Below are 11,768 nucleotides of genomic sequence, written 5' to 3' on the forward strand. Positions count from 1 at the left end.
GATGGGTCTGTTGCAATGAGAAGATGTTCTTACACTGTTCTGGAGAGCTACAGAGGTAGAACAGGATTGATTTGGTGTACACAAAATATGTGGGGATTACTGGAGAAAATGCAGTGTTACATTTGTGTCAATGCCAGCTAAAAAGTCAGCAGTATTTCTGTGCTCATGCCATAGTGAGAACAGAGCACAAAAGTACATCATCTAAAGTTCATATGCCATATTTCAGCTGATTTATTAGTCCTAAAGCACTTGTGGTAGAACATTATTTTTTACTTGTTTTTTTTTTTCTGTAAATAGTGTCCACACAAGGCAAAAGACTGGATGCATATAACCGGGCATTAAGAGTTACGCTATTCTGAGCAAATTTCATGAACTAATTATGGCAGAACACTGTGGTCTGAGAAATAATGTTCTTTAATTGTGTCTTTTCTTTTGGCTCCAGGAAGAGGAATGGTGTCATACCATGCACACAATAGCCCAGTCAAGTTTCTTGTAACAGCTACATCTATAAACAAAAAGAACAGAAACAAAGTGAGAAACAGCCTCCCTCCTGGCTCAGAACCTAAGGACGATGACCAAAAGAACGTTCTGCACAGTGAAAGACCTGGCTCTTCCCTTAGCAACGCCCAGGACACGGCAGTTTGGCTGGGGGATTCAGCAGGGTCCATTGCACAAAGAAGTGACTTGTCATCATCTTCTGGATCCCTTACTTTGTCTCATGGATCAAGTTCCCTAGAACACAGACCAGAGGACAGTAACATTTATGAGCTTCTGAAGGATCAAAATATCTCATTTAAAAGTAAAAGACAGAAATCTAAGAAAATGAAAGCAAGTTCAGTATTAGTAATTTCTGGTGGCCAAGGACACAGAAGAGTGAACAAGAAGACCAAGCAGCAGCGACAAGATGAACTAGTGTCTTCAGTGATGGTCTGGCAAATCCCACTATTAAATATCTAACTGAACTAATTCCAAGATTGTTTTTGCTATTAAAAAAATGTGATATCCTTTTGTGGCTAATGCCAGCTTAGGACCCAAGCAGATAGGCTTTATACACCTGGGAGCAATTTCAGTAGGCTTGGATCACAGGATTAAGCGTGCAAGACAGTCTTCACATCCTTAGAACATTCTGCAGTGTTAGAGTATTAGAAAATGTTTAATTATTGGTGCTGTCTTTGATACTTGGGAAAAAAAGGAATGTTAGGGACTTTAAAATGGTTTTAGAATCTCTTACCTTATTTATACTCACATTTATAAATATCTTAATTATGTTCTATAGCACTTAGGGAAGGCAAGGAAGACATGCCATGTCTCATGCTGGATTCTGCTTGCATAAATCAGTTGTTTCTACTTTTTCCAAAGTGACATATTTTGGAAAGAAGAGTAGATTTTGGCATGGAAGAGTAGATTTTAACAAATTAATAAATATTTTTAAATAATAAGTAGTCTAATGTGAGCTAGTATTAATTTGGCAAAAATTATAATAGCTTAAAATTTCATTCCACATACCAGAGTTTGGCTGGAACAAAACTGGCTAAATTAATTAATCAGTACTTTTTTATTTCAACATAGAACATAGATTTTTTTTAAATACTAATTTCTAATGCTCAGTATTATTAGAAGTGTTGCAGTACAAAAAGCACATTGTCTTGGTGTGATGTGTATGCAACTTGGTTTTGTTATACACAAAGTTGCAAGGATGTGATGGCTTTGGGCAAAGAGAAAATACAGATACAAGACAGCTGTGCATTGTAGTGCTGATAACATCCTCACTCTGCAACTCAATATCAAAGCTAAACGTGGATTGTAACATTTTTAAGGAGGCATAGACATCCAGTAAATTAATAATGAAGTTATTAATTAGTGCATTAATTGAGAAGATATATATATACTAATATAGGAATATCTATAGGAAGTACAGGTAATCACTCTAAGTCCTACATTAGCTGAGTTGTGCTGTGTCCCCAGGCAAGCATCTATCAAATAATGTCACAGTGCAACAGCAGAGATATGGCCATATCTGAGCAGCAAGCACTTCTTTTCACCCAGTTTCAGCAAAGCACAGCCCTCTAAATGGGTATTGGGAAAGTGGGGTGCAGAGCTTCATTCTATCAGGCAAGTTGTCACTTTGGTACTGTAAAAAGGATGAATTCTATGTAGGGACCTGACCAATGTTTTATTCATTAATTGATGTATTTCCAAAGGAAACTTTAAATTTAGGATTTGTACTGAAATTGCCTGTTGCACAAATCTCTGCACATGTGAAATACAAGCAAAAGGCTTCAGCCCATAAAGACATTGCCAGAAATGGTGATTTGCCCTGAAATGGTTTTTGCTACTTCTAATTCAAAGCCTTGATTTTACCGTTTTTTTTTTTTAAATTTGCTTAGTTTAAATCACTATCTAAATCACTAATAAGGACAGTGTTTCCCAGCATGTGCTATTTCAAGGCAAACAGTACTAGAGACTGAAGTATTTTTGTTGGATATAGTAGTAGGGTTGGGGGTTTTTAAATGATGTTGAAATTTATTTTCTTAATTTTGCAACAGATCTGTGCACATCTAAAATTTCCAATTTGTTTGCTTTAAAATGCAAGCCACTATCATGGTGACTCCAAAATCAGTGTGTAGGCTGGCTGAGCAAGTTTGACAGAGCACTGGACTAACATCAGGTCTTCCCTGATGCCTGACACCAGTGCGGGGGACAGAAGGAATGCTTTGACTGCTAAGTGGCACCAAAATAGGCATTTCAGAATCAGGTATGCATCCTGGTTTCAGAGGCTTTGCCCACATCTTCCATTGAGTCATAATAGCATGGATTTCAATGAGTCACAAAGGATACTTGTTATAGATGGGATTGTAGGCTTAGGATCTTCATTACTGTTTTGTGTTTTTCTTCCATGTCTTTTGCTTTGTGTCTTGCAACTTCAGTTGGGTATTGTCAGTGTTGGCATAGACATAGTGTTGGCTTGAGTCCTGGTAAGGAAAAAAAAAAAGGAAAAAAGCAGAGTGCCTCTAAGCCAGGCAACTGGCAACATTTTCCCAAACTTTTCTTCTCCTCCCTGACCTACTGCTTAGGCTCCCCTAGCTTGAGAGATCAAGGCCAGTTTCATTTTATATACTCTTCCATAGCTATGGCCCTGGGAGCTGCTCTTTGCCCACTGTGTGGAAGTACTACGTTGTACAGTTTAATGTATGTATGCTGAAAAGCAAGTTAAGAGATTCTTCTGTGTATAAAGCATATATAATCTAGTATCCCTTGGCTCTGCTGCAGCAAAAAGACCACAGGTTTTATTTTGCATGTTCCTCAGGCATGGTATTCCACGTCCCTGCCTTTAGGACTGGAGAATCTCATCTACTCCCTGATAGATCTTGATCAGTAGGAGCAGTAAGTAAAGTCCACCACACACTCAACTGGAAATCCATGCATTGCAGGATCCCCTAGCAGTAGTTCCTTGAGAGTTGTAGAGACATTTATCCTGTTAGTTAAAATGTAATTTTTTTCAGTTCTATCTATGGAACAAATCAATAGAACAAAGTACAAATTTGCTCTTCTGAAAGTACGTTGGAGTTTTGCCAGTGATTTCTGTAAGAAAAGAATGGGTCACTCATCCAATTCCCCTATTTTGAAAATATCTATTTATCTTACTAAACTGTAAAGCAAAAGAGAAGCTGTATGTCTGTCTTTAAAAATACATATTGTCATAAACTAGATTTTAGTAATTAACTGAGCACAAAGGGCAATGTTCCTTTTTGAAATGCAACTTTCTGGTATTATGTTACTACAAAAACAGGCAGGAACCAAAGTTTCTCTTACAGCTGACAAATAGTCCTTATAGCGTTGTAGACTGTGCTGCTCAGAGGTTGGATTTTGCTTTCTGATACTGCTTTTCTAGATTAATAGAAGTTATGAAAATAATAGGAAAAAGGGGAGCAAATGTTACCACTACAATATATTCTATATATGTTTTCTAACACTTAGTAGTGTCTTTTGTAACATGAGCCATAAAACTTGTGTATTTATGTTCAAAGTATGAATTGAGACATATGTTGAATAAAAAATACTATAAAAATTAACTTCAGAAGAACATCTTCAGTTGTCATTTTAACTAGAAGGTTAGAATATGGGTCATGCATTAATGAATAATATGGACTCATGCAAGAGAAAATAGTATATGTGGTTAGGATTACAAAGATGAATTTTTTTTAGTTTTATATTTCTGCAATTTAAATGCCAGCAAATGCAGTTTCTGAAAATTATGCAGTCATTTATTATAAGGTTTGATTACTGTATCAGTAGATTCAAATAGTGTCTAAGCAGTAGAATTTCTACTATGCTGTGTGGAGTAAGCATCAGCACTTGGGCAGCATGCATGCTGCATAAAAATGAGAAGCATTAATTTTGAAAATGAGTATTGCAGAGCAAAGGCTTTAAGAGAAGAAATTAATTTTCAGTTGTTAACAGGCAATTCTTTCTAATTAATCTGCCCTAAAGGATGCATAATCCCATGATTGTGTTTAAATACAGAGACTTGTATTTATCAGACTCAGCAATAGCCTTTTCGAGCATACCTGTGCTAGTATAAACAAACAAGAGCATTTACTGAGAATTCTTTGGTTGCTTGAAAGCTGCCTGTTTGCTCCTGGCTGTATACATCTCTTTAGTACATGATTGTGAAAAATATCAAATCATATGAGTGCAGGATACCTGTGCACACCTGGAGACAGATTCTGTCCCAATGGGAATTTACAGTTCATTATCTATGGTGACAATCTGAGGGCTAAAATTGCTTACTGCCACTTTGAGAGAAGCCTGAATATTGGGAAGGGTTTCCTGAACTGTGGTTCAGTACTTAAATTTCACTGTTCTATTTCTTCTGTCCTGTTTAATTTTCTAACTGCATATAGACAAATTGGTTTTCGTAAAATGCATTTGCAGGTGAATATCAGTCATTTGAAAGGTGCAGCTGTAATGGAGCTGTAATGCATGAACTACTCTGTATTGCAATGAGTGACACCATGGAACTGATAACAGTATTTTTAGATTGCTTTACATAGCTTCATAGTAATAATACTTCACATAATAATAGTCCTGTTAAGAAGGCAGATTTGTATCTGTAGCTAGGAAGAAAATAAGTTGAAAAGCATTTGCCTGACTTGAAGCTGTATGGTGAGTCTGTAAAAGAACACAGATTAAAGCCATTGCTGCTCTCCAAGCCCATGATTAGTCCTTTAAACAATCTCTTCCTTGCAGGTGTCCTGTACATGTGGTGGTGGAAAATGTCTGTGTGAGTAAAGTGGCCAGGACTAGGGCGGCAACTGGAGCACTGAGCTGTGATCACAGGTAGTAGTTGACTGCTGGGGTTGAACATGACCTGGGCTGCTCCTGTCAGACAGCACTGGCAAAGCCACTTACCTGCTACATATTAGGAACTGATTAACTATGTTAATATAAATTGTGTGGTGCCATTTGCAGAATAGGCTTTCTGCCTCTAGTTTCTTGATACTGATGCAGCCTTTCTTGTATCCATACAACCTTCTTTCTGTTCGATGGTTGCCTAAAAGTCTGGAACTTGGGACCTGTCAGGAGATAGAAATACCTACTAGTATAGACTTGACATGTACCATACAGGTACCAAGCTGGTATGAAGAGTGCCACTGTTAATCTGGGATGGTTCATCAGCTGCTTGCACCATGCCACAGCTCAAAATTCTGGTCTACTTCCTATACTTTTTAAGATTCAGGGGCTTTATAGCTGTATGTAGAATCTACATGCTGTTTCCTCACAAATGCAGCATGCACACTGCCAGATCTATCTGCTATTCAGTTTGAGAAATCTAGCTAAAGATTTTTCAGAATTAGTTGCTGCTGTTTTTCAATTGTGCTTCCTAGATTAATAGCATTTTTTTAAAAAACTACCAAATTGCAAAAAACACTTTTTCCTCCAAAAACAAATAGTCAACAAAGCAACACCGAAACAACTTCAGATGAAAGGATTAGAAAATTTCCTAGCAAATTAAGATTTACTGTGTAACTCCATTTGAAATGCAACAATGCTGATATATGACCAAAAGCGCTTCAAGTGCTTTGGCCAAGCTCCATAAACCACACTATAAAGCAGTTAGTCTTTCACAGCATGACCTTCAAAGGTGTTCAAAGGGATTTTTTTCTTCCAGCAAAACCAGCCTTGACAGCAGAACTGCAAGTTCTACTGTTGTACATATTGTTATACTCCAATGATAATCACAGTTATCATTAGTGTGTGTCCCAGCCTACAAGAGGAGCCAGAACACCTAGGATTAAAATGACACACCTTGGGGGAGATAAAATCATAAGGATTTACTGGAAATACAATTTCAGGAGTATTTTGACATCAAAAGGCTCAGCTGAGCCTCCAGCAGAGTTTTCTCAAAGCACTGAAGTACCTGATTTCCACTGAAACTTATGTATCTTAAATGCCCAAATGCAGATAACAAAAATGGTTTTAAATTGAAAAAACTTAGCTACAGAAGTTTCATTTTTCCTTTCTCTTATTCCACATTGGAGAGAAACTCTGTGGGTTTCAGCTTGAGCATCAGGATCACCTTTAATGTGGGTACAAAAACTGAATTCACTCACGCCTTCCAAATCAAATTTCTTAAACTGTTTCCTATGGGCTTTTCTGGTTTGCTCTATTTGTGTGCATTTCAAGTTGCAGAACACACCTGGCAGACTACACTAACTAAATGCTTTTCAGTGTTCCCTTTCTATTATTAATTAGTTACTACCCAATTAATTTCTATTAGTTGGGTAGCACAGACTGCATGCTTTAATAAGGAGGATTACCCCCAAGATTTCTAAGAGCAACCACTCTTCTGCAATGTTGCTCAGAGCAGCCTATGATGCTTTTAGTCCTGATCACAAGCAGCTGACACCATCAGTTAACTTAAGCTGCATCTGCACTGCTGAAGTGCAGAGCGCTGCAGAGGTTACAGACACACGCTGTGAGGCCATATCAGGTGGGATCCATGTGCCAGCCTCCCCTTGCCTTTCAGGGGAGCAAAGCTGGTTATAGCCTTTGCCAATACATGGTAACATTCCATATGGCATTTGGGGAGAAATGTACAGATAATGAGGTATTTTGCTCCACACATGTAGATGAGACAGGTGATGGGAACAATCTGTGGCTGATTATGGCTGGGAAGAAACGACTGGATAAATTCAGCAATGTAAAGGGCAAGGGTCGGCTCTTTATTTTCCCAAATTCTTGCGGGTTTTATTTTTAGCAAATTAACAATGATGTGCACATTTTCTCAATTGTTCATCTAAGTAAATGTGTGTTTTCCCTATCTTTTAACTTCATCAGATGCTTTCAACCTCATTAAAAACTGCTCTACCTGTTCAGATCACACTTTTGGGTGGCAGATATTGATTAATATTGGCATTGAGGCCTTTTTTCTATGCCTTTTTTTTTTTTTTTTTGCAATTTTCTTAAATTAAAACCAATATTCATTTGTCTCTGGTGCACAGAAGTATGCAAACCAACACTGAAATAATATTTATGATTTATTTTTCCTTATAGCTATAAGGCTCTATCTGCTACAAGCTGATAACCCTCATGGTGCAACCAGCACTTCCAATTCTACTATCTGGGTGTATTACAGGGATGTCTGAAAAATAGTACATGCAGATCAGCTTGGCCCTGCATCAGATGAATATAACATATCATGTGTGACATGTATACAGCATGTATAGGTTTTGTATTCCAAATATATAAGATGTATTTTAGGCATCTTTGTTCAGCAGAAATACAATAATTATTTGGTCTGTTCCAGCAATACCATCAAACCAGCCCCTGAGTCTGTTGTATTACAACACCAAGAAGTATTTCACATGGGAATGTTCAGCTGTTCATAGAATGAGGAAAAGAAGTCAGGTTTTATTTCCTATTTGTGTTGTTTTGGTTTTACATGTTGGCTTCTAGCCTGGGCACTGTAGGGAACACAGACATTAACTACTACCACTGAGTATCTGTCACTCCAGTAATCTATTCACAGAAGGAATTCCAGCAAGTTTCAACTATTATCTGTTCCAGAATTTTGATGCTACAACATTTATTTTTTCAATACATCCATGTACCAATCCAAATAATAAACAAACAAACAAACAAAAAAAAAAAACCCAGCCAAACAATGAACGCAGAAATCTAAAAATAGCCATAGCCTACCAGCAGCTTTACATGTGCAAAGGCACTGGTGGCAAGTCTGTGGAGACATACCAGTCCTGCCTAGTGTGCAGGACATGTGCCCACAATGTGATGGACTCAGTGAGCAAAGGCTGCAAAGCCCACCTAATTAGCTGGGTAAATAATTGAGCATAGACCCATATGCAGTCCCGTGCTGCCATGGGTGCACTATCTGCATGATTCTACTTTGCTTACTTGTAGAAGCTAGCCTGCATATGCTGTGAGCTACCCTCTGAACCTGTTATCTAAGGCTTAACGTTTCTTGATTCATAGGATGTGGAGTGAATATTTCATCTGGATAAAATAATTATTTGGTTAAATTATTCCTAAACTCCTTAAATTAGAAGTTCTGCCAAGAATCAACCATCTGAGACTGGAATTATTAATTTTTAATGTGATCTACTGGCTAATTTTGGCTGAGGAGCTGTGCGCTCGCTCCAGCTACCGTGATGGCCCAATCGTGCAAGACAGTCTACAAGCTGGGAATGGCAGCAATGCAGCTGCTGGTACAGCCAGTGGGAGAAAGAAAAAAATAAATATATTACCTTGCTCTGGAAGAGCATGGCCCTGATAAGCTCTGAGCAGATGTGCTCTGGATCAGGATGCTGTTTGGTGACCCTGTCATGATAAAGGCTTTCAGCACTATTGTCTATTTCTGCACTGGAGACACTGTAGCATTATGCCTTCTAGAAGGAATACTTTGTTTTGTCTGATGAGGATTACAGAGGTGTGCGAGATAAAAAACCTTCCCATTCCTATTTCTTCATTTGGATTTTTCTTTTTAACCAGAGAAACACTTGATAAAATTCTTTTGTTCCAAACTGTATTTCCTTTTAATTACTGAGCACCACTGCTGGTATGCGAGAGACACAGAGTATGGGCTGCATGTCCAGAAGGAATTCTGCTGTATGTGACTGAGCAGGGGCCACCTGAGGTTTCTGGGGCAGAGCACAGCAAATGTTTCCCTTCCTGCCTCTACTCAGCACTCTACTGTTGTTATCCCAGGCTAACTGCCCCTTGCAAAACACAGGATCTCAGCAAGTCCTGATGGCCAGTAGCAGCATTACAATAATATATCCGTCCCCTTGAATATTTGTCACATCGGCTGGGCTACAGAAATGCATTTCAGGCACCAAACTACGTATCATGTAAACTGTGTGATACCTGATTTCTTTAGGATAAGGTCTTTTCTACACTGGGACAATGATTCATCTCATGCAAATCAGGCATTTAAAAATTGTCTACAGCTGTACCAGACTGACTTTACAGCTAATGGAGAAAAATAAGAAATACCAAAAGGTGATTCACCACATCCTAAGATAAGATGTCAAAGATAGGTGAAAAAAATTGCCCTTCAGACATAGTTATTTCTGTACATTAGTTATAAATGGAGCCTCAGGAACTCAGGTTAACTAAGGAAATCAAGTGACTAAAGCTGAGATGATTTCCCCAGTGTGTGTCCCAGTTTTTTCATCACCTCCAGTTCTATGAGAAACTGTGAGGTTAATTTATGAGCAGCCTTATTCTCCATAGCAAGTGTCCTGGCCTATGATCCACAGAGCTGCAGTATTTTGCAAAAATTATGCTTAGAGGTCAGCAACTCCTTTTTATTTGTTTATACTAATGGGTTTAATGACAAAGGAGCACAGGGAACTGTAAAGAAACTTGGTGGGAAGAAAGTAGACTGAGTTACAAAGTAAGGGAATTTTGCTGCCCACAGCTGAACTTCCATAAAGGTCATTTTCGCTGATCTGCTTCTGGCAATGTTCAGTGAGGGCGGAGAATGAAGTCTGCAGCAGCCAAGTGCTACCTGACTTCTCAGGCTAGGATCTCCATGGAATTGGATTTTGTAAAGTTCTTCTGCTGGCTCCATCCACAGGGCCCATAAAAACACATTGTTACTTCCTACCTACTACAGGTTTTCAAATGGTCTCCACAAACTACAACTCGGTGTACACTCATACTGGAATGTGATGTGGCAATTAAACCTGAAGAGAAGCTAAGAAAATCCAGTAGTGGTTAAAATCGTTTTGTATTCAGAAAGCGTGAGTCAGAATGATATGATCTCAGATATTATACTGCTGCTACAGCCACATAACTCTCATCAGTATGAATAGAAGTCAGGCACCTTAAGGAGAGACAATACTCCAGAGTATAACAGAGATTTTAAAAGTGAAGATAATTTCCCATACTGTATCAATTGTCTAATTTTAGTATCATCTTGAATTATATAGCATTTAAAGTAGCATGAAACAGCAAGAATATTAATTCCTGATGTCAGAGAGAAGAGTTATTTCTGGCAGGTTTTAATGGATCTACTGTACCATGTACACAACTTACATTCCAATCTTGTAATGGAACGAAATCAGGGGACAGTGACAAATTTACAGTTATACTAAAGCCACGTGCTGTGGTTTCAGTCTCTTCTAAAACCCTGGTGACACTTTATGATTGTTGCTTATCTATTTTATAGCTCCCAGAAGAGCGCTGCCTCTCTCAGTCGAGATGAGACACGACCTCTGCTTGAACACCAGCCTGCTGGTTAAGAGCTGCTCTAAGTCAGAGCACAACGTGACTGGAGCCAAGGGTTTCAAGTGGTTACAGTTATCCAGCACTGCATGCAAGTACTTTAGTTTATTAAGTGCTAAGTCAACACATGAGAGTTTTTAGCACAACTGATGTCAAAAAGTAGAAGCTATGGGACAAAATGAAGTAGAAGACACCCAACCACACTTAGCCATCACAACCATGATGCTAGAACATACAGCTGCAATGGCCACACTGCCAGCATAGAAGCAATTAATTGTCAGGTTAATTTGAGACAGGAGGTGGTAGTGGCTTTTCAACTCTGCTCAGGAGTGTCTCCCAAGGCCAGGAGCCACTTACTGGGCACTGCAGGGGAACCAGTCTGACAGGTCCCTGGAGTCCCTGGAGAGGGAAAAAGAGAAAAACTGCAGATTAATAGTGTTTTGAGGCAGCAGTATCATAGGAAAACTATATGCTACAGAGACAATACGATATATCCCAGCACCAGAAATGGGTCAGGGATTAGGGCAGCATGTCTGCTGTCTTGGCAGAAATCAAACTGCAGCCTGCAATGGGACTTGAATTAGGTTAGGTACCACTGCCTGTGTCGGGAGCAGACTCAGAGTCCAAATAACATAACGTGAATTGTTTTATAAGAAACTGAAAAGCGGGTTTAATTCAGGGAATCCTGACGAGAGTCTCAGCTTTGAGGCCAGGAGAAAATGGGAGCTTGGTGCCAGTTGCACCTGGCCGCCACGGCGTTGCCCCTGGCCGGCAGGCACAGAGCGGCCCGGCGGCTCGGGGCGGGCGGCTCGGGGCGGGCGGCTCGGGGCGGGCGGCTCGGGGCGGGCGGCTCGGGGCGGGCGGCTCGGGGCGGGCGGCTCGGGGCGGGCGGCTCGGGGCGGCTCGGGGCGGGCGGCTCGGGGCGGGCGGGCGGCGCCGGGCCCGCGGCGCTCGGGGCTCCGGCCGGGGCGCTGCGCTGCGCCCCTGCGGCAAAGCCCCCGGCCCTGCCTCACGCGGGG

The 11,768-nt window shown here is 40.0% G+C and overlaps 1 protein-coding gene and 1 long non-coding RNA gene across 6 annotated transcripts in view; one reads left to right on the plus strand and one right to left on the minus strand.

Moving 5' to 3' along the window:
- Positions 1-5,212, plus strand: part of ARHGEF10 (Rho guanine nucleotide exchange factor 10) — a 109,061-nt gene extending 103,849 nt beyond the window's left edge. For all 5 annotated transcript variants that reach the window (XM_085574586.1, XM_085574588.1, XM_085574589.1 and 2 more), the window contains one exon: positions 443-5,212. In XM_085574586.1, the coding sequence (XP_085430712.1) occupies positions 443-957 (515 nt within the window). In that variant the 3' untranslated portion in view covers positions 958-5,212. The remainder of the gene's footprint in view (positions 1-442) is intronic.
- Positions 397-11,603, minus strand: LOC110482178 (uncharacterized). Its single transcript, XR_014953600.1, has 2 exons — positions 11,343-11,603; positions 397-11,148 (listed from the first exon to the last, which is right to left on the minus strand). It is a non-coding gene; the product is annotated as an uncharacterized LOC110482178 (long non-coding RNA).
- Positions 11,604-11,768: the final 165 nt, after the last annotated feature.

This window comes from Lonchura striata, chromosome 3 (genome assembly GCF_050655825.1).
Source record: "Lonchura striata isolate lonStrDom1 chromosome 3, ASM5065582v1, whole genome shotgun sequence".
NCBI lineage: Eukaryota > Metazoa > Chordata > Aves > Passeriformes > Estrildidae > Lonchura > Lonchura striata.